At 36.4% G+C, this 24,444-nt stretch overlaps 1 protein-coding gene across 2 annotated transcripts; it reads right to left on the bottom strand.

The window, feature by feature from the left end:
* Window positions 1-43: 43 nt before the first annotated feature.
* LOC121368444 (anaphase-promoting complex subunit 7-like) lies at window positions 44-24,422 on the bottom strand. Of its 2 annotated transcripts, none has more exons than XM_041493175.1 (17): window positions 24,271-24,422; window positions 21,148-21,276; window positions 19,526-19,597; window positions 18,821-18,904; window positions 17,483-17,598; window positions 16,343-16,456; window positions 15,342-15,429; window positions 13,565-13,660; window positions 13,005-13,093; window positions 10,311-10,440; window positions 8,509-8,650; window positions 6,596-6,696; window positions 6,103-6,147; window positions 4,899-5,011; window positions 4,247-4,381; window positions 1,561-1,681; window positions 44-181 (listed from the first exon to the last, which is right to left on the bottom strand). In XM_041493175.1, the coding sequence occupies exons 1-17, from the start codon at window positions 24,334-24,336 to the stop codon at window positions 125-127; spliced, it is 1,698 nt and encodes a 565-aa protein (XP_041349109.1). In that variant the 5' UTR covers window positions 24,337-24,422; the 3' UTR covers window positions 44-124. The 2 variants fall into 2 exon arrangements, with proteins under 2 accessions (XP_041349109.1, XP_041349110.1); XM_041493176.1 differs by having other exon boundaries at window positions 4,247-4,363.
* Between the last annotated feature and the right edge of the window lie 22 nt (window positions 24,423-24,444).

Here is a 24,444-nt window from a genome sequence, read left to right as displayed (position 1 = left end):
ACTTGTGACCACTGCAGCTGAAATCACTGCATGGGCATCACATGGTTAACGGATGAAGTCCAGTTGAGATTTCGGAGACCAAAACATTTCATTGTCCAATGTCTGATGTTCTGTTTATATTGTGTTAACTGAAATCTGTCTCTGACCATGTGCTCTCCATGTCACTTCCCTCGAAGTCGGCCTGAAAGAAAATCAGAATGTTTAAAACATTCAATGTACATTCGATAAAATGCTTAATATTTGTTAAGCATATGGAAATTTAGTTTGAAGTAAGTTTTTTTCTGTTGCGAAGTTGAGGGGATTGAAGCAAGTATGGGTTTCTATAGTCCGTCCCACAGGGAATGCCTTTTTTCATACTATGAACTACAAGTTCTTTATTTCCGAGCCAACTGATTTGTAAATTGTAAGGTGGTTTTTTTGTTATTTCCAAAACACTTTTAATAATATTCTTACGTCATTTTACAGAATGATGGGAAGGACTATAGTTATTTCGTTTTTGCTTTCTGTTTTTTAAGGGGAGTGGGGAATAGATCGATCCACTTTTTTAAATGTTAACTGAAACTGAATTTAGTAAAAAAAAAAATCGTAAGTTTTCAAAAAAGCTAATTCAGCATATTATGTGTTGTTTGGCACAAAAGCTGAATTTGGTATACATTCACCAAATTACTCAGAATAGATGGGGTGTGTTGGTTGGTTTTTTGTTGGGTTTTTTTTGTTTTTGTCCGTCTTAAAATTAAATATGGGGAGTAGGCTAAGTTAATAGAACTTTGTTACTCCCTTTTTCCAGCATTTTATGAAATGGGGAGTAGGCCAAGTTAATAAAACTTTGTTACTCCCTTTTTCCAGTATTTTATTGGCTTTGTATATCAAAATAGATACTGTCTGTACTAATATAAGACAAGACATTTCTTACAAATAGTTTTTATGTGAAAGGTTATTAATTATCAAGTATTTGGGGGTGGGTTGGAGGGGGGTCTTTTTTGAGTCATTCTAAATAAATTCATTTAATTATTGTAGACCTCTGCACTGCTGTTTATTTCCAAAGTCTCACTACTGCTATTAAGACAAACAGAAATGTAATGTTAGTATGTATAGTCCATTTTTTTCAAAAGGGAACCAATGAATTGGCATAAAACTCTATAATAAATAATGTTAAAACTTATATTAAAACATATTCCTGAGTTTTAAACCCATACCAAATCAAAAAACGTTTCTTAACAAATTGCCATCAAATTGGATAGATTAATCTCATTTTTTATACAGGGGTATTAGGCTGCATTGCTATCAAAGTAATCAATAATGCAGTACACAGACTAAAGGTAGGACCCTCCTTGCTCTGTGTGGGCTGTTCCATTAGTTGTCTTCATACCTGCATTGTAAAATAAGATTTAGCCTATGCAAATTGATGATAATATATAAAGAAACTTTTTTTTGTTTATGTACACTGAATTGTTTTTAATTATTTTTTTATTTGACATGGTATGGGTATAAAACGTAATAATATATTTTTATATGAATTTTAACTTTATTCATTATTCACACAAACGATCTGTAGCTTACATCGTCATTGTCGCTGCCTCCCATTTCCACCTCCACGTCGTAGCTGTTCTCAAGTCCCCCCTCATTGTGCTTCTCCAGTCTCTGCATACCATCCTGGGCTCGCTTGTTGAATGGCTGCATCCTGCAAAAACACACAATTGGGTATTGTTAAAAGACAGGTAAGGTCAGATCAGGTCATAAAGCTTAACAATCACATTCAGAGCAAGCTGTTGTAGCACACGTCTGTCATGGTCAGGTCAGGTCATACAGCTTAACAATCACATTCAGAGCAAGCTGTTGTAGCACACGTCTGTCATGGTCAGGTCAGGTCATACAGCTTAACAATCACATTCAGAGCAAGCTGTTGTAGCACACGTCTGTCATGGTCAGGTCAGGTCATACAGCTTAACAATCACATTCAGAGCAAGCTGTTGTAGCACACGTGTGTCATGGTCAGGTCAGGTCATACAGCTTAACAATCACATTCAGAGCAAGCTGTTGTAGCACACGTCTGTCATGGTCAGGTCAGGTCATACAGCTTAACAATCACATTCAGAGCAAGCTGTTGTAGCACACGTCTGTCATGGTCAGGTCAGGTCATACAGCTTAACAATCACATTCAGAGCAAGCTGTTGTAGCACACGTCTGTCATGGTCAGGTCAGGTCATACAGCTTAACAATCACATTCAGAGCAAGCTGTTGTAGCACACGTCTGTCATGGTCAGGTCAGGTCATACAGCTTAACAATCACATTCAGAGCAAGCTGTTGTAGCACACGTCTGTCATGGTCAGGTCATACAGCTTAACAATCACATTCAGAGCAAGCTGTTGTAGCACACGTCTGTCATGGTCAGGTCAGGTCATACAGCTTAACAATCACATTCAGAGCAAGCTGTTGTAGCACACGTCTGTCATGGTCAGGTCATACAGCTTAACAATCACATTCAGAGCAAGCTGTTGTAGCACACGTCTGTCATGGTCAGGTCAGGTCATACAGCTTAACAATCACATTCAGAGCAAGCTGTTGTAGCACACGTGTGTCATGGTCAGGTCAGGTCATACAGCTTAACAATCACATTCAGAGCAAGCTGTTGTAGCACACGTCTGTCATGGTCAGGTCAGGTCATACAGCTTAACAATCACATTCAGAGCAAGCTGTTGTAGCACACGTCTGTCATGGTCAGGTCAGGTCATACAGCTTAACAATCACATTCAGAGCAAGCTGTTGTAGCACACGTCTGTCATGGTCAGGTCAGGTCATACAGCTTAACAATCACATTCAGAGCAAGCTGTTGTAGCACACGTCTGTCATGGTCAGGTCATACAGCTTAACAATCACATTCAGAGCAAGCTGTTGTAGCACACGTCTGTCATGGTCAGGTCAGGTCATACAGCTTAACAATCACATTCAGAGCAAGCTGTTGTAGCACACGTCTGTCATGGTCAGGTCATACAGCTTAACAATCACATTCAGAGCAAGCTGTTGTAGCACACGTCTGTCATGGTCAGGTCAGGTCATACAGCTTAACAATCACATTCAGAGCAAGCTGTTGTAGCATACGTCTGTCATGGTCAGGTCAGGTCATACAGCTTAACAATCACATTCAGAGCAAGCTGTTGTAGCACACATGTGCAGGCGTCCACTCATGCCGGCTCCTCCATCCAGACACATTTTTAGACTTGTTTTTAAGGGCGGAATCTGGCACGAGTTGGTAGAGCGCTCGCTTGAGATACTTTGTTCGTAGGATCAAACCTCGGCAGAGGACCCATACTCCGAATGTTTTTTTCCCTCCCATCCTAACCAGTGCCCTACGACTTGTATATCTAAGGCTGTGATATGTATTGTCTTGTCTGTGGGAAAATGCATATAAAAGATCCTAGTCACTAATGGAAAAATATAGCAGGGTTCTTATGAAGACTATTCGTCAGAATTAACAAATGTTTGACATCCAATATCCAATAATTAGGAAATCAATGCACTCTAGTGGTCGGTAAACAGAACTAAACTTGAATTGAGACTGAAAAACCCCATCCCTCCTGAAAATGTTACGGAGTAGAAAATTGTACTGCACCAAAGAATCGGGGAAGAATCCCAACTAACAACATGAGTAAATGCCTTGAGTTATATTGATTTATAACTCGCATAAATTGAAAACTGCTTTTATGATTTATTTATACGATTTATTGAATGATGGTATATCAAAATGGCTGGAAAAAATGGTGTGGTTTCTTCAGGGCTTTCCACAACAGACCTCACAAGCTGTTGTTCAAACTTATCTCATACTCACGTGTAAATGAAAAGTGGTGTTTTCACACTCCACTGGTGCTAATCGATACTATGAACTATTGTACCCACTGTGAAAACTATCTCATGCTCTAATATTTTTTTTAAAAATAAAAAAACAAATATAAATTTTTTTTAAATGAACAAAATAAAGTGTTTGTTTTGTTTAATGACACCACTAGAACACATTGATTTATTCATCATGGGCTATTGGATGTCAAACATTTAGTAATTTTGACATATAGTCTTGGACAGGAAACCCGCTATATTTTTCTATTTCTAGCAAGGGATCTTTTATATGCACCATCCTACAGATAGGATAGCCTTTGATATACCAGTTGTAGTTACAGGGAGAAAGATATAAAACAAAAAAAGGGAAATAGTGTAGTATTAGACGTGTGCAATACTGCTCTTTGCACTTACGTTAAGGTGATGCTGTATTCATCCATTGCTTCCTGGTGTCGGCTAGCCAGGGCAAGGAAATCTCCCAAAATCTGATGAAGTCTGGCCGTGTTGTGGGAAATGAGATGTTGCTGTATTCTTGGGAAAATAACAAAACTATTTAACTGTAAGTCATATAATACTAATATACTAATAATATACTAATGACATAATCAAGAAAACATTTTACATAAACTGCTGCTCTAGGGGTGCGAGGAAGAAAGGAGAAAGATGAATTAAAACAAAAAGTAATTCTCATTGTAGTCTATTAATACATTCATCTAATTTTCATGAAACCTAAACACATATTTAAAAATACTATTACCTAGACTACAAATGTAGGTTTAGAAGGATTTGAAACGTAACATGGGTTACAACAACTGAATAGTACAACATTATTTTGCTTAATGTCAACAATGAATTAGAACAAATTCTTGCTACTGGGCATCCATCACTATGTTAAGCAGCAACATTTTTAAAAATGTTTTTGCTTCTGTTAAAGTAATACTTTCATATGCTGAAATGGCAGTATGCTCAGGAAAGAAGATAAAGAAGACTGGTATCAAAATCTTTGTCTCTGTGTTATTAAATGTTTGTGGCGTTTAAAAAAAAATAATAATAATAATCTGCTTACAATTTGATTCCGCGTTGATGGTCTGGACCTTGAGCTATGATGTCTGCCAGGATGTACACTGCCTCTAGGTAGGATGGGTCCATCTCTATCGCCTTTAAAAGGTATGGCTCGGCCTAGCAGGTAGAGAAACAGTCCTGATAAAACTCTGGGATCGGTTGTTCAAATGTTAGTTACATGTAGCTTAACCAGTAGTTAAGAGAAATGTTCAAAACCAAAGATTGATTCAAAACCAATAATAAATGAAGACATAATGTTGAAACCTAATTTAGAACAACCAAAGGTATCCATACATAAAAAAATTCTAAAGTTGGTTTCGTATTTGTGCAAATAAGATTAAACAGCCAATATCAGACTAGCCCAGGGTTAATTTAACTGTTTTGAAAAACTCGGCCTAGGTTGGTATCCTATTGGGAGGGGGGGGGGGGGGGGGGGGAGAGTCTAAGACAATTCTTGTAACAATTAAAATATTACGTTGACAGCTAAAGAAAATATTCAATATGGAAAATTAATGTTTTCTGTGACGATATTTAGTTCTATTGGTATTACAAATAAGCATATGTTTGAAATGGCTATTGATATGATTTGGACCGAATTTACAAAGCCTGTTTATTCTTACACGTGTGTAACCACATACATTCACAATGCTTTTAAACACCTGAATTTAAGAAGAAAAAAAAACAGCTTCATAAATTCGGCCGTTTGTGTCTTTTAGTACTGGAAATAAGACGTGTATTTAATAGTTTGATGTTTGATGTTGATAAAGTGCCTTTTGGTAGTTATATGTCCATGTAAACTGTCAATTCTTTACTGAGATTTGATCACTTAGGCAGGGCTTCTACTACAATTTTTACAAAATCCACTAGCCATGGGATCAGTGATTTAAAAAATTTACTATCCATAATTAAAAATTCACTAGCCCTGTTACTTAATACAATTTTACTAATAGTAATAATCGGATATGTTACTTAAAGAGATTAAAGACACCAAGATTGGAGGGCAGGGATGGGGCAGCATATTCATATTTACAAAATCGACTTCAATGCAGCATTTGATAACTTTTTGTCACTAGCCATCAGGCATGGCAACAGTAGTTATTTACTAGCCCAACATTGAATATCACTAGCTGTGGGAATGGGGCTACCATAATCTAGAAGCCCTGACTTAGGGTAGGCATTTGAATACTTATCTTCAAGTTGATTCTCACCTTTGCAACTGTGTTGGAATCTTTTGACAAAACTGATGCATAAAGCTGGAAAAAAAAGAACATACATTTACACGAACAATTCGTAACAAGCAAACTATCATACATATTACACATAGTACTGCATGAAATGCAAGTTTAGTTTAACAAGACCCAAATACATATTAGTCATCTGATATTCTGCTTTCAAATAGGTGGCAAATGAATTTTGCTATATTTTTTAGTTGGCAAGGTAAAAAAAGTTTGTTTTGTTTTTCAACACCACTAGAGCACATTGATTAATTAATCATCAGCTATTGGATGACAAACATTTGGTAACTCTGACATAGTCTCAGAGAGGAAACCTGCTACATTTTTCCATTAGTAGCAAGGGATCTTTTGACCAGTTGTGGTGCCACTGGTTAGAACGAGAAAAAGAACAGGATAAAAGTCAAAGGACGCAGAATGTCCCATATATATATATGTAATTAAAAAGTATTGATCTAAAAGAACTCACTGTAAATGTGCGTGCACTGTTTCCAAGAGTACGTATCATGCGACTGGCCCAAGTTAATCCATCTTTGATTCTGTGGGTTGTCAGATAACATTCTATCAGACCTGAATAAAAAAACCAAGCATCATTAAAAACACAATCATAATAAAGCAAATTGATGAAAGGTGAGTGGAGAAATGCTTACCCCTTTCCATCTTTAGGCGAGTTTGTTTTGTTTAATGAAACTACTAGAGCACATTGAGTTATTAATTTATTATTTCTTGATTTATCGACTACAGGATGTCAAACATTTGGTAATTTTGACATACAGTCTTAGAGAGGAAACCCACTACCTTTTTTCTTTTATATGCATCATCCCACAGACAGGATAGTATATACCACAGCCTTTTTTATACCAGTTGTGGTGCACTGGCTGAGACAAGAAATAGCCCAATGGGCCAACCGACAGGGATCGATTCAACACTGACCGTGCACCAAGTGAGCGCTTTACAACTTTGCTATGTCCTGTCCCTGAGGCGAGCACAAGGAACTACTTACCTCTCATGCAAGTCTCGAAGCACTGATGAAACTTTTTATTTATGGTTATATGGCATCATACATATGGTTAAGGACCACACCGATATTGAGAGAGCAATCCCACAGTCGCCACTTCATGGGCTACTCTTTTTAATTAGCAGCAAGGGATCTTTTATATGTACCATCCCACAGACAGAATAATACATACCATGGCCTTTGTTACACCAGTGGGTCCACCGACGGGGATCGATCCTAAACCCACCATGCATCAAGCAAATGCTTTACCACTGGGCTACACCCCGCCCAATATGCACCGGAAAGCTTGGTTTAAATATCATCATAAACAAGCATTTTTAGAGTAGGGGTCAGAATTTAGCTCAATCTGTTGAGTGCTCAATTGAGGTGCTTGTGTCGCAGGATCGAACCACCTCAGTAAATCCATTCAAAATTGGCTTTTTTCTCATTCCAACCAATGCACCACACACGACTGGTCAAAGGCCATGGTATGTGCTTCCCAGTCTGTGGGAGTTCGCATATAAAAGATCCCTTGCTGCATTAGGAAAACTGTAGCGGGTTTCCTCTGATGACTACAAGTCAGAATTACCAAATGTTTGACATCCAACAGCCAATGATTAATTAATCAATGTGCTCTAGTGGTGTTGTTAAACAAAACAAACTTTAACAAACTTTTTCCTAGAGTACTGCTAAAGCAATATATACCCCTATCGGGTTTTAAATATTTTTGTATCTGCCAAGTTCAAGGGCCATAACTATATCAATAATCAGCCAATCCCCATGGAAGTTAAACTTGATCTGTATCCCACAGACAGGGTAGTACATACCACGGCCTTTGATATACCAGTCGTGGTGCACTGGCTGGAATGAAAAATACCCCCATGGGCTACGTCCTGCCCATTAGATGTTAATGAGACGAAGAAATAAAGTAAAATAGCATTATACATCTTAATTCCAGTGCTGAACATGGATGTCAAATCATGCCATTGTACTGCATTCCACACAATCGACTTTTGTTTTCCCTCCATATCTCATAGCCTTATAAGTTATAATGTATAATTAAATGACGTAAAAAAAAAAAAAAAAAAAAAAAAAAAATGAAAATGCTCTTCCTTATACTCGAGTCTTGCTTGACTCGGCCCAGGCCCAAGTACTAGACTACTCGTGGAGTCCCTATAGGGATTAATAATATAATTTGGAAGTCCGCGAAGACAAAAAGAAGGAAGTTGAAGTCACATGACCGGAACTACAGGGAGCATACAGTGAAGAATTTTAGGCCATCCCATTGGCTGTTGGGATGTTCGGACCAGATCACTTGCATGGGGGGAGGTGCACTTGTTGAGGACAGGTAATGTTGAAAAGAAAACAAAAACAACACTGTTTACCACTGTAAGCCTCAAAGCGATGAGGAGCAAGCCTGACGGCCTCTAGATAGTGTAGTGTGGCATCATGTAGTTTCTTCAAGTCCAGCAGAGATGACGCCTTTAACAACAACGCTTGAATGGATCTCGGGTCAACGGTATATGCCTGAAACATCAACAAAAACAGGAAAACTAATGACGTATTAGTGAAATCAGGGTTCATACACTTTTAAGCACCATTTTGGTTCATTTCCCAGAACTTTTTTTAACATTTTTCCAGGAGTCTGAATACATCACCTGGAAAGGATTTTTTTTAATGACACCCCAGTAAACTGTTTATTCAGTAGTTCTCAAACATAAGCTACACATAATCTAGATATATCACATGGATGCTAAAGTTGTAAAAATACATAAATAAAAAAATATTGTAGTGTGCAGATTTTTTTTTACTGGGTGTGCATGCATCTGTGTCTCAATGCTGGATCTTACAGCAAAACACTCCATAGCCATAATACATATCTAACCATATTGTGGAATTTTTTTGAATTTTTTTGAGGCATTCAATTATTTTTGGTCAAGATCCATTTATTTTTGGTCAAGATTCAGAATTATATAACTTTATATAGATGGGGAAAGAGAGTAATGTTTAAATACCAGTACTATCCAGATCTATTATTTCCACACAAAAAACTAAATTAAAAAAAAGATTTAAAAAAAAAAGATTTAAAACAATTTAAGTCACAAAACGTCTAAACAGTAATTAATACATTTACGGTATTACGTTTATAGGTCAGTGCTTGTAGAGTACCTGTAACCTACAAGTACTTTAAATCATTATTTGTTTGTGGGGAGTTTTAAAGTACCAAATGACAAAATTACATAAATCATATAAACATGTTTTATTTTAATTAATAATTATTTTAAACTTATTAGTGACATCGTGTTTCGAATATGAAATTTACCGGAATTATACCTGTTTCTGTGATTAACTAAATGTCAATCACATTATTCAATGATAGCACAAAAATAATCTCTTGAAGTGGACTCTTTGTTACCACCAAACAGTCAAAACCAACCCATGAAATGATTGTTTATTTAGTTAATTGGTCTAAGACTTCAATGGAGATCAAAAGAATATGTGTCAACAACAAGTTCTCAACTTCTGCATTTGTCTCACTGCATAGTAACATAGCAGAAGCCTTAGGAGTATTTGTTTTCTTACGGCGCTTATCACAGCTATAGATCTACTAAATTATTTATCTTTGACAGTAGTTTCGAAGTCACAAACGTCAGAAACAAGACGGCCGAGTTACATAATTTATTCAACCAATCACAATTTGTGTTAATTTATATCCACGCTTTCTTACTGCGTATATATTTTAACAGTTGACCAATGGCAGTCGACCTCTTATAATTACTGTTGTTTGAAGGATATAGTTTGGAACCAGACATCAAACGCAATTATTTATAATTATATTTTCCAAATAATTATTATTAAATGAAAACAAAATTATAAAAAATAATAAAATTCCAGGATTTTCCTGGGGATTAATTCATTTTTCCAGGATGTTTAAGCACCTTCCAGGATGAAAATAAAATTTAAGCACTTTCCAGAGTTTTTCAGGATGCATGCGAACCATGGAAATATTTTATCTAAAAAAATGCTACTAATGTGAAATAAAAGGAATGTTTAACATTTAGCAACACTGCAGGATGTTGTTTAATCAGTGAATGGATGGATGAATGAATGAATGAATGAATGAAAAAATTAACATTTAATAACAAACATGCAAATATTTCATTCTATATTCTTTAATTAACTCTACCTTTTGAGCAAAGTAAACTGCCCGGACTGAACGTTCTTTACTTTTGACGAAATTCAGCATGGAGTAGTAGCCCATAGCAATCCATGGTTCAGCACAGCTTTCCGATATCCCCATCAGCTTCTGGGACAATCTGCGTCAAACAATTTCATGTACTATATAATAGGGAGCATTATTAACAAGCATTCTGAGAGCAGACCTGTCAACCTTTAGTCAAGAGAAAGCAGGAGGTGTGTGTTGAAAAAGCAGGAGATTTTGTCAAAAAATGGCAGATTTTTTAACTTCACAAAATTTAACCCAAAATCGCAAGGCTGTTGTAAACATTATTACAATAAGTTATATGAATATTACATAATGTCATATATACTTGTTAACCTTAGATCTTGGCTTTAAAAAAAAAAAAAAATTATTAAAAAAAATAATAATATGTGTGTACCGGTATATATTTCTTTTTAAAGTTTAAATATTATTATGATTTAATAAAAAAAATTGTTTTTTAAATCTCTTTTATCTAAAAATGTTAAGAACATTAACAAAAAATTAAAAAATTTAATTGGTACATTTACGGCATTACACTTACAGGTTATGTTACATCATCATTTGTGGCTAGTGTATGCAAGTTAAAGTACCCAAGACAAATTTATATAAATGTTATAAAATAATATTCAGTTTTTACCATAATGAGGAACAGTGCTGTGGTACTTAAAATCATTATAATGATGCAATAAACACTGTATTTCCATTAATCATAAGTAAAACCTCATTACAGACATTGTGTGAAATATACCGGAATTATACCCATTTCCGTGAATAACTTTATATCAAACACAACATTTATTAAAGGGACACACCCTAGTTACGGCTAGTTGTTAACCATTACGGCGTTGTTTTTCGCTATTAAACCCATTTTTTCACAAATAAAATTGCACTTTACTTACCGTTTATTATTTAGAATATACATTTCCATTCACCTGAAGTGTTTTTTGGTAATCCTGGTAATCCTGGTTTTAGTAATACCACAAAATGCATTTTTCGTATTTCTGAAAAACTCACGCACGTCTGAGAAAAAAACGTTGAGCAGACAAGGTCTAAATTATTTTTAGAGGGGATATTTCCATTTCAATGTCACAGACGTTGGTATACCACGTGACCGTTATCATTTTGGTTTGTTTTCTCGTGCACGGTTCGCGCAATCAACATCCGATTTGTTGTTGTTCATTTGTGAGATTTTTCTTCACAGTTCGTGAACATTTTCAGTAACAATAAAGTTCAGACAAGTAAGTATCTCAATACAAAACCTTACAAACCCTTAAAACCAATAATTTTGCTAAGTCCTACGATATCTGGAGAGGGGATACAACCAGGACAGAACAGTTGGAACATGTCCAGGAGAGGTGAAAAGAACGCACCCCAAGTCTGTGAAATTTGTCGCGACGTAGGCATTGTTGTGCTTCGAGCGACATCTACCAGTGACATCAGAATACAAACTTTCAAAATTATTTCAAGCAATTGGGACATGGGGATTCCCATGGTATTTATCGATATAAAACCTGCTTTTTCACTCCATTTGATAAAAACGTGATCTAAGTGTATTACAGGTTTGTAGATTAACCAAATTATAGTTTATTTTCGCTGGATGGAACTAGGGTGTGCGGCTTTAATTGTAAAAAAAAATTAAAAATCTATTGAAATGTACCCTTGTTACCAACATTTTACTGCACGAACATACAAAATTAACTGATACAAGTATGCTTATATAGCTAATTAGTCTTTTCTTTGTCTTGCTGTGACATGTGATTTTAACATGCATCATATTGCTGTATTGCTGTCAACTCTGGGCCAGAGTCTGGCACTTCAGATCCGTCATAGTTGCATTATGTAATCTAGTGGGAAGATGTTTTACAATTCAGAGGCGTTATTAGGATTAACTTGGAAAGTTTTATATATAGCAACACTGAATGTCAATACACAGCCTGTTGAATCAGCGGCATCACGCTTCATAGCTATTACGATGACAACAAACATTATAATAACACGTCATTTCATAAACTCCATGTCCTTTTTTAACAATATAATATCCCACAATTCTCACTTCGGCAAACATTAAACAGTCAGAACAATTCAGCCTGTTACATTCTCGGAAACCGGAAGTAGCCGACGTTTAACGAATGAGAAAAAAAGGCAGAGTTACTTCCCTTATGTTATTTTGACAAAATGGGAATTTTTTTTTTATGCCTACAAAAATGTCATTTAACAGAAGAAATTGTCTCCTGCACAGGTTATCAGGAGATTTATCAAATACCAGGAGACTCCTGCCGAATCCAGGAGAGTTGACAGGTCTGTCTGAGAGTATTGCTAAAGCAATACATGTCCCTTATCAGACCCAACAATTTTTCGTATGTCCTAAATTCAAGGCCCACATCTCTGTGAAAAGTGGGTAAATCACCATTACAGTTAGACTTGATCAGTAACAGTACATGGTAAAGCTAAACACAAAATTTCACCTTAAATTCTTCTGGCACTGCAAAACAAAAAGTTCAGAAAACTAATTTTTATGTCGTAAGTCCAAGGGCCATAACTCTGTCAAAAATGGGTAAATCGCCATGAAAGTCATTTGATCTGTAACAGTACATGATAAAGCTATACACAAAATTTCAGCTCAATATGTCAAGTAAAGAGTAAAATAAATGAACATACTGTGACAACGCACTGACTTTGCATTCTTGTGACAAAAGGTAGGCAAACAAGTCCATGTTCTTCATACATAGTGGGTCAAGACTGTGAACCTAGAACCATTGCAATACAAACAATAGATTTTGCATTTCAAAATAATGAGATTCAAATTGAATAATTTAAAATAAAATTAAAGAAAACCACATTAATGTTCACATTTCTTTTGGTATGTACAAAGCAATGGTGCCAATGTGCTAAGTACTCATATTTAACTCAATCTCTATGTAGGCCCCTCTGAACTCTGAATAGTGTGTCTGTGTCTGTGTCTGTGTCTGTGTCTGTGTCTGTGTCTGTGTCTGTGTCTGTGTCTGTCTGTCTGTCTGTCTCTCTCTCTCTCTCTCTCTGTTTGTATGTGTGGGTTTGTATAGGTGCCCATGCGTATGTGTAATCTTACTGCATCATTATAATAAAGACATCCTTAAAGTTAACAAAAAGGGTTATTATTATCTATACACTATATATTAATTATGTTTATTAGTGTCTGTATTTAGTTCAATGTGACAAACAGTGGCAATTAGACTCACTCTTTGGAACACTGACATAGCATCTGCATAGCGACCATCATAAAACATGGCTTCCCCAACACAGTTCAGGAGCTGTACATTGTCTCGCAAACATGTCTGAAAACCAAGAACCTCACGGTTAATTTGGAAACATGACACAAATTAAGGTCCACGATTCCAGTAGATGTTTTTGATTTATTGATCCAAACACAAAATGAATTATTCACTTTCAGGGATGTGAGAGGGGCTGGTACAAAAAAGCTTATTGTGACCGGGGTCCAGGGGCTGCTCAAGGGCCCCTGAAGGAAAATTGTTGTTTGCAACCCCTGGAACTGCCAAAAATTGCTGGTTATAACTTATAATATAAGGCACACATCATAAACTTGAAACCGTGAAAACATGCAAATGAACCTTGTGTGGTCAACAATATTAAACATCATGTTTTAGTTTTTTTAGACGAAATGAAAAAGCACATTTATGCCTTTCCACTTAGCTCTCACATCCCTGCACTTAAAAACCAGGAAATATTACTTCAGAGACCTCAGAATTTCTATACTTTAATAGGTCTTCCACACTTTGTGATCTATGACTTATAATCTTTTTTTCCTGTCTTTTAAAAAAAAAAAAATTCTTTTATTCATTTATTCATAAAATTCCTGTTACAGGAAAATCTGGTCCCCAACCAGGGGTGAAATTAAACAATAGGTAATCTTAATATGAGAAGTCTTCATCAGTTTGACTTAACCGATATCAGTGTCTGGCTCGACTACCTTGTCCACCCACATCTCATACCTTGTATCAGTCTCAACTCCTCCATAGGTGTATCATAATTTTCACATACACAAACCGTGGCTCTATCAAGGCACAACACCACCATTTGTCACGTTAAATGTCGTTAAAATAGTCCAGTTAAAAATTAAAAATTAAAAATTATGAATTGCCGTTTGAAATAATTTTTGATGATTACAAGTAGGTTGACCTTTGTGGTGGTTAAATAACCTATCTGAATTTACTTTTTAGTTTTATTACTAACTCAAGAGAACTGCACAAATGGTATACTTCTAGTTGTAATGGTATAATAGCAAAATGAGGTGGTGCACTAGCATAAAGGTGACTAATAAAAAAAATAGTGGTCAACCTATGTTGACTTTGTTTTGCATAGTAGTTGTCAAGGGAGAATACTCCCTAAACCTAGCAGTCAAGTAGACCTCTCGATATTTCACAGACTTATTCTGACAGAAATTGTATTGAATCACATAGGAAGGAAGGAAATGGGTTTTTTTTTACAATGCACTCAACACATTTTAATTACGGTAATATGGCGTCGGACATATGGTTAAGGACTACAGATATAGAGAGAGGAAATCCACTGTCGCCACGTCATGGGCTACTCTTTTCGATTAGCAGCAAAGAATCTTTTATATGCACCATCCCACAGACAGGATAACACATACCACGGCCTTTGATATACCAGTCGTGGTGCATTGGCTGGGGTGAGAAAAAGCCCTATGGACCCACCGATGGGGATCGATCCAAAACCGACCGCACATCAAGCGAACACTTTACCACTAGACTATTTCCAGCCCCCTTTTGAATCACACAGAGTAATTAAAAGAGTGCAGCTTTAAAACTGGCCTACACCAAGGCCCTAACTAACAACTGCTAGTGGTATGGCAAGGAGACCTTCACTATCCATTCCTCCTTCATTTAACAAACATATTCCACTGTCTAGTTTTGTACTTTCTGGGTCTACTGTAGAGAGGTAATATTTAAAAAATCGACTGAAAATAGGATTGACCTTCTTTTCCATGTTTCGGAATGTAGATACAGCAGTGGTGTATTCTTTGGCTGCAAGTTGTGCGTGTCCCTTCAACCAACCATGCAACCTGGAAATACAACAAGCAGTAGATCACAATTATTATAGTCCAGACAGCAAATTTTATGTAGGAAGCATAAGATTATAAGATGGAATCCCAACATATCTACATTACTTTATGATTCCAACAGAATCATGAAAAAAAATATCACAAATTCATTGCCTGTAGTCGTTAAGAATACAGCACACCTTCCCTGTTCCTACATGTATGTACACCATCGTCACATTCAGTTTCAAAGAAAAGGAAAGTTTGTTTAATGGCACCGAACATATTATGTAATCAGTGGTTATTAGGTGTTCAAAATACGGTAACCAGAATGGTAAGACTTAATGGAGGTGGGAAGGCGTTGCACAGGGTGCTTTCTTTAAGTGAACTTTCAGTAGTAAATTTATTCTCATTGTACTAGTTATTTTAAAAGTTTGACAGCAGAGGAGACCTTACCAGTAAGTGCTATCATCACTGTATCAAACTTAACGATAACACAAATATTACACTGGCATTTTTTGGGGGAAAAAAGCCAGTGTACAGTTACCACACATATCCCATCTAATCTTTCCTGTGGTTACATCTACAGGGTTTCTGCCAGAGGGTAAAACGGGTATGGCACCATACCCAAATGTTTTGGCAGATTTTATTTTTTAAGTTAACCTTTTGACAAAATTAATCATTATCATTACTGTATGATTTTCTTAACCCTAACCCTAAACTTAACGCATTTTCTTTCTGAGAAAGACCATACACCCACCCCCATAACCCCTGTTGACTGCGGTTGCATTCAGTTTCATAGCACAATACTCAAACATTTCTTTCTGGCAAAAACGCTGATCTATTATAGTAGAATAGTATAAATTGCCAAAAGAAGACAGGATACACCTGTGAAACAAAAGCACAACGTAGAAACCTATAAGAAAGCTATTTTTACCATTCCACATTGGTTCCATGAGGCAGGTTGTTTGTGATAAGAGAAGCAACGTCAGCACCTTTCATCCCAAGAGACAGCAATCCCACTGCAGCATCCAAAGCCAAGGGCTGCTCTCTGGAAAACCAAACATTTTAATATGATTTTGTTTTGTTAACTCTCTTCATATTTGCTGAGGTTTACTATGGTAGTGGCAAAACATGAAGTGAAGAGTTTTTCTCAAGGAACTATCGGTTTTGTAAGATCTAACCATCTGTACAAAGGTTTATGCATTTAGAACATTATAAAATGTAATTTGGTCACAGACACCGTCTGTGATATTCTGGATGACAGCATCTGACTACTTACTGTTTGCAGAATCAATGTTGACAAATTGTACCAGGAGTATTTTTTAATATCTTGATATGTAAGAACTTTAAGTTCAAACTGGATTCAGTAGAACTCATTCTGAAAAACATTTTGGGGAGTGATCAACTGCTCCCCTAACTTAGATTATGGGGAGCCATTTAACATATTACCATCTTGATGCCACACACTAAAGGGAGCTAAAAATTACCCTCCTTGAACTGCATGTAGTCTCAGTGGAGTGATGGGGAGCAAGAGGAAGCTCCTCTTAAATGGTGAGGTCGGATTCAAAAGATAAAAAAAAAAACCTAAACATTCCACGATTTGTAACAACTTTGTGAAATGATCAGTGCTATAAATAGAGATTATTATATGAGCTTGTGTGTTGTACTGATTTTACAAAACGAGTGTCAGGATTTTTGTAATGCCCGAACGAGAGCATCATGAATCCTGACACGAGTTTCGTAAAATCAGTATAATTTTTTTATTATCCATATTATTATTGTTGTTTTCTTTATGAATAACAAGACCAACTCAAAATGTTTCAGCCACAACTAGAAGGAGATGACAAAATGACATCATATTTCAAATGCACAGTCTGAGCTAGGACTGGAGAAGCAACGTCGTGCTATGACATCATTTCCCAAAATTACGTCATTACACTTGCTATTACGTGTGCTTCATATGATTATTATCAATCGGTTATGTTGAACCATATGGATAATAAAGAAAAAACTGAACTGAGAACATAATATTATGATGTGTATGAATATTTGGTGAAAGACCATGCAAACTAACCTGACAACCTCCTTGTAACAAGTCATGGCTGATCTGTCTCTACCCTCGCGGAGGTTAAGTTTGGCCAGGGCAAGGTTCACCTTGGCTGTCCTCTGCTTTGTGCTGATACTCTCCAGCTAACAAATGACATACATATTACAATGTTTAGTAATGTTTTTCTATCATCAACATAAAACAGTTGTGCAGCATGGAGATTAATATCAGAACAAAAAACAATTGGAGACATGTATTAATGGGTCAACCTTGAAAACACATATTAGATATAACACAAACCATCATTTTTTTTAAAATGCAATGACTACTTCATTTTTCATTTTCTTTTTCAATATACACATGTACATTTATACAATAATAAAATTATATATAACTTAATAGTATTCCATGGGGTGGGACATAGCCCAGTGGTACAGCACTCGCTCGATGCGCAGTTGGTCTGGGATCGATCCCCGTCAGTGGGCCAATTGGGCTATTTCTCGTTCTAGCCAGTGCACCACGACTGGTATATCAAAGGCTGTGGTATGTATTACCCTGTCTGTGGGATGGTACATATAAAAGATCCCTTGCTGCTAATCGAAAAGAGTAGTCCATGAAGTGGAGACAGCTGGTTTCCTCTCTCATTATCTGTGTGGTCTATAATCATATGTTTGACGCCATATAACCGTAAATAAAATGTATTGAGTGCGTTATTAAACAACCCCATTTCTTTCTTTCTTTTTTAATAGTATTCCCCTCTCCTTTTTGTATACAGTAAATTCATGGAAAAGGGATATAGCAGAATAGAAATACATGTAGGTAATGACGGGAAAGTGGGATAATTGACAGTACGTTACAAATGAAATGTAGGAATGTTCACACCAGAAACTTACATGGGGTTGTTCTACAACTGTTGACAAAAAATCATTCGTAATTCACATGAAACATATCGTATACCCTCAGGATAATTCGGAATGTTTTCAAATTATTTTTAAATCACTGGCAGCATTCTGCAAGTAAGGTTTTGATTGGTGGACATGAGCTCCAACTTGCTGGTGTTAGATCCACATGTAATAGTGGAGCTAATTTTAATTAGATTGTTTTCTCCAAAAGAATTATACACTGTCAAATAAGAGGAAGTTAAACCTCTATCAATTTGTAAACATGTCAGTTAAGAAGAACAAGGGGAATAAACTTATTCATAAAACCATTACATAAATGTCCAAAGATTGTCACTTGGGTAACAATTTCCATGCATAAAACAGAAGCAGTATGAAGCAGTTTACTTGTCCCATATGTGTGTGACAGTGTATCTTTGACATGATAAAACCCAAAACCATATGGTTATACTTTAAAACATTTTACCACATTTAGAGCTTCTGCAGTGCGCTTCAAGTGGTCAAGACACTGGTACAGTTTGAACTTCACTTCCACTTCTGACGACACATCCTATTTTAAGAATGAAAAACAATTAATAATTATGATAATATTAATTATTAATAATTATATGTCATAGCATCATAGGTCACTCGGACAAGCAACGCTAGTTTTGTGCTGTTGACATGCCATTTCAGTTGTAGAAAATGTGGAAATACTGTACTGTTACTCTGATCCTCTAAAAATGAAGGAATAACATAGTTTTTAGTAACAGGGCTAGTCCTACTTGTAGTAAATAAGATTTTAAGCAAATATGTCACCTAAAGGAGATAGAGCTTAAAAACCATTAGAGTGGGGGTGCAGGATATTCGTATCTACAAAATAGACAACTTTTGTTTTCACTAGCCATCAGGCATAGTGATAGTATTTACTAGCCCAATATTGAATATCACTAGCCATGGGAGTGGGGCTACCATAATCTAGAAACCCTGAGTAAAATCATATCTGGATTTGTATAAATGCTGTAGATGCTGAGCACATTTTGCTATATTATCTGACAAAATGGAATCAAATTATGGTCAATGCCACCTATTTTTGTGAGCAGATGCCAGAGAGAGCATAAGGACTGAAACTTTAATTAAATACACATGTAAATTAAAAAATTAACCAAAATGAATGTGATTCACTACTCACTGCAGGACTGCCATGCTTTCCCTTTGTCTTGTTGATGGCTTTCTTCAACTGCAGAGACTTTCGGTAAATGACCTGTCACCAAAAATATACAAAAAAAGGTAATTAAATGCTTAAATCTACATGTACATGGCAAGTGTTAAAAGGTGATCATCGTAACTATCGTAGGTCTAACTGATGGAGGTGGAAGGCTTACTATTTTATTTGTTTTAATAGGTTTATTGCAGGGTTATATTGCTATATACAAGTACACACTACATGTATGTGTATACTGCACAATGAGATTATTTTTAAATGATGTATCCTATTTAAATGAATACATTAAACTAGAATTACATAAAATGGTCTCAGTTTATAGGTGTGAAAGTTAAGGTGTACTAGCTCTTACCTGTGGCTTCACCCAACAGAGAATACATACATGTACATGTACAATGCACAAAGCAATTATTATCTATTTAAACTATAATAATTAATTGCATTTCGGAAAATGTCTACTCAAATACAAGTCTAAACATACTGCATACATCAAAACAATACTAGATGAGTGATCTACATGTAACAAGCAAAAGCAAGATGTATGTATGTTTTTAAACAAGTTGTAAGATTAATGCTATCTAACAAACACAAATTATAATTTGTATTATATTTCTTAAGGCTCACTCAGGTTGACCGTGCGATTATATACAGATAATTTTCCCCCGACTGATTTTTCTGCATTAGTCTGTGATTGTACCACAATCGTGTGCAGGGTTTCTGCCAGAGGGTAAAATGGGTATGGCGCCATACCCGAATTTTTTTGCAGATTTTATTTTGTTAAGCAACTTTTGGACAAAATTACTTACCTTATCATTACTGTATGATTTTCTTAACCCTAACCCTAAACGTAACCCATTTTCTTTCTGGGGGAGGCTCCCCATGACTGTGGTTGCATAGTGCCATACCCAAAAATTTCTTTCTGGCAGAAACACTGCGTGTGTACATAACAGATCCATGGCTGATCCAATGTGACACATGAGTGGTTGTGCGATGGTGTGGAAGATGAATGATGAAGTAAACAAAAAATCATCCATCACAATAGTTCAACATACTGAACTTCTATGATGTGACAATTAAAACAGATTCCCAACTATCAGACACAGATCACAGTCGACCTGAGCATGCTTGTGATTTTCGGTGTGCAAATTGTACATGTTGTGCAATTGTCATGTGGTTTTCCCCATTTGTGACCTGGGTGTAATATTTTTCTGATCTGGATGCCAGGGTCTGATTTGTGTAATCGTAAGATCAACCTGAGACAGCCTCAATGTCCTCAAAAACCAGTATTAAAATAAATTTAAACATCTTTTCAAACTAAAATTTATTTACAGCACTTGCAGTTAACTTATGCATAATACAGCAGTCAGTTTCAGATTAATTTATATGGTTCCAAGAAATTACGCCATCCTATGAGATATTTGCAAATTCAATAGCACCAAAACCATCCTTCACGCTTCCAACCCCGGTCAGGCTGCCTGTGTTCACTTGCATCCATGACAGGCGTGAGCTTGTTCTTAATATGTACATTAAACACTATGACCTGACCTGACTTGATTATATTGTGTAAGGAATGTATTTCTATTACATACCTCTGCCTTCTTGTACTCCCCTTGATGAAAGAGAGCATCACCATAATAAACCTGACATTGGTATTTCTGTGGGAATGACAAAACATCTGCATCTGGGTTGTTTTCACTTAACGACAAAACAAGTGATGCCTGAAACAGTAAAAGGTAGCATTAATAATATTTATCCTACAACTTACCCATAATATCTATGTCATAAACCCATGTGATAATTTAGAATATTAACCCGTGTAATAATGGAATGCAAATTTTCAAGGTCTCTAGGTAATGTGTTGCTGTGGATGGGTCATTTGTTTACAAGCCAACAAGACCTGATCGTAATGTTTTCAAAGAATTATTTAAAAAGCGTGACGTCAAACTAATCTGTGCTAATCGTGATGACGTCATATTACCGATGGTAGCGACTTTAGTACTGTGATTTACTAAAAATTTAATTAAAATGTTATTTTAGAAGTGTTATGGTATAAATAGAATTTGCTACTCGTAGTTTTTAATATGTAAAATATCAATCTCGTCTAGTTAATCAGTATTTGTCTCGGCAGAGCCTCGACTAATACCAATTAACATAAACAGGTAATGTGTTGCTGTCAATCGGTCATTTGTGTACACGCCAACAAGACCTGTATATCTGAGCATGACGTTTTCATAAGATTCACTTAAAATACATGTCAAACTAATCTGTGCTAATCGTGATGACGTCATATTACCGATGGAGGTGACAAAGTTAGTACTGTGATTTACTAAAAATTTAATTAAAATGTGTCATAGGATAAATAGAATTCACTACTCTTGTTTTTTAATATGTAAAATATCAACCGTGTCTACTTAATTGGTATTTGTCTCAGCAGAGCTTTGACATATACTGATTAAAATAAGACTTGTTTGATATTTTCCATATTAAAAAATACTTGTGATGAATCCTCTTATATACGAGTAGTATTAATTACTCCCAGCAGATATGCACACACACACACACACACACACACACAGTGACCCTGGGCCTGGCAAACTATCAATGAAATGTTGACAAGATCTGGTGGACTTGGTATCAATAACTCCCAGTAGATATGTGTGCACACACAAACAACACACACACACACACGCACACACACACACACACACAGTGACTCTGGCATACTATCAATGAAATGTTGACAAGATTTGGTGGACATGGTATTAATTACTCCCAGTAGATGTATGTGTGTGTGTGCACACAAACACACACACAGTGACCCTGGCACACTATCAATGAAATAACAAGATTGTATGGACTAGGTATTAATCACTAATGCTAGTCAACTCGCCCCAGTGTTTGGACAACTAGCCCCAAACTTTACTGTCCGTAAATAATTGTGACAAAATTAAAAAGGGACATCTACAACTTTGGTGTCATTTTATTTTATTTATTAATGTTATGTACAGTGAAACTCCACTATTACGACCACCTATTAAATGGTTTTATATTGGGGAGATCTTAATATCGGATAAATAATATTCTATTACAATGAACTGTCAAGTCTATTTACATGACGTTTGTGAGTTCCTAAAGGAATAATCAGGCAAGACTTTTGGACTCCAACTGGTGTGTATATTCAACAATATTTAATGCACATTATTGCTTAAAATGTTGGTATATTAATTAACAAAATGGTAATGATATGAGTTGACATATCAGTCTGGGGCGAGTTGACCAACCACGTTGGGGGCGAGTTGATTTTGGGGCGAATTGACCTGCTCCCTTAATTACTCCCAGTAGATATGTGTGTGTGCACACAACACTATCAATGAAACCTAAACAGGATTTGGTGGACATGGTATTAATTACTTCCAGCAGATACAGGTGTACATGTGTACGCACACAAACACACACACAGAGAGAAACAAACACACACACACACACACACACACACACAAACATACGTCACACACACACACACACACACACAAACAAACACACACACGGTGACCCTGACACACTATCAATGGAATGTTGACAAGATTTGGTGGACTTGGTATTAAACTCCCAGTAGATATGTGAGCACACAAACACACACACGATGACCTAGCCCGAGTACTCTGACTGTAAGAGAGCTAGACGGACATTTGGACATAAACACGCTCTCATTACAGTCAGAGACCAACCTATGTCTTTTTTTGGCAATTCCTGACTACCAAATGGTAGGCAACGAGTCCCACTCTAATACCACAACAATCCTATGTTTGACGTCAAATACCTTTACATCAATCATTTTCGAGTTAAGTGATACAAAAAAATCCACATATTAATCACTAATACACATACTACAGAAAGAAACCCGACAGCACCTACATTCAGCTACGCTTCGTGACACTCCGTCGCAACAATTGCAAAGCTCGGCGATCTATTTCGAGACGTAGACCACGTGATCGCGCACTGGGCGATTCTGCCTTGTGCAGCAGTTACAGGGGCCGTCTCATATCAAGCGAAGTTACAACATGGAAGAGTTGGCTAATGCCGTTTTGGGTGAATTTGGATTTCATTACGTCATTAAACCAAAACAATTACACATTATTGATTCCATTTTGAATTTGAAGGATACATTTGAGGTGTTATCGACAGGATACGGCAAAAGTATGTGCTACGTACTGCCTCCTCTTATGAAATGACCCCTGTAACTGCAGCACAAGGCGGAATCGCCCAGTCTCGAAATAGATCGCCGAGCTTTGCAATTGTTGCGACGGAGTGTCACGAAGCGTAGCTGAATGTGGGTGCTGTCGGGTTTCTTTCTGTAGTATGTGTATTAGTGATTAATATGTGGATTTTTTTGTATCACTTAACTCGAAAATGATTGATGTAAAAGTATTTGACGTCAAACATAGGATTGTTGTGGTATTAGAGTGGGACTCGTTGCCTACCATTTGGTAGTCAGGAATTGCCAAAAAAAGACATAGGTTGGTCTCTGACTGTAATGAGAGCGTGTTTATGTCCAAATGTCCGTCTAGCTCTCTTACAGTCGGAGTACTCGGGCTAACGATGACCCTGGCACACTATCCATGGATTGTCGACAAGAGATTAATGAGATGTGGAGTTCACCAGTGCAGTTTCAAACCAAAAACAGTTGCAAAGCAAACACACAAAACACTTACAACAAGTTTCAAATCCCCATACAGTTCAGCTTGGTGGAGCTGTTTTATGTTTTCAAACAGCGACATGATTAACTCAATATTTTTACTTCATCAGTTCAGAAGAATAAATCGACTTCTCTCCCTTTATCAAACTGGTTCACTGTCGTTATTGAAGAAAGATCTTAAAACTCAATA

Source organism: Gigantopelta aegis, chromosome 3, assembly GCF_016097555.1.
Source record: "Gigantopelta aegis isolate Gae_Host chromosome 3, Gae_host_genome, whole genome shotgun sequence".
NCBI classification, from domain to species: Eukaryota; Metazoa; Mollusca; class Gastropoda; order Neomphalida; family Peltospiridae; genus Gigantopelta; species Gigantopelta aegis.
Note: the sequence above shows the minus strand (reverse complement) of the source record. Positions and strands in the feature narration are given on the sequence as shown.

Excerpts from the sequence above, each read along its gene's own strand:
- LOC121368444 (XM_041493175.1), bottom strand. The coding sequence starts at position 24,336 with ATGTCGCTGTTTGAAAACATAAAACAGCTCCACCAAGCTGAACTGTAT. Across the intron at positions 13,094-13,564 it reads CTATGTCAGTGTTCCAAAGA|GTTCACAGTCTTGACCCACT; the intron begins GTGAGTCTAATT and ends CAATGGTTCTAG. Across the intron at positions 6,697-8,508 it reads TCGCTTTGAGGCTTACAGTG|GTCTGATAGAATGTTATCTG; the intron begins GTAAACAGTGTT and ends TTTTTTATTCAG.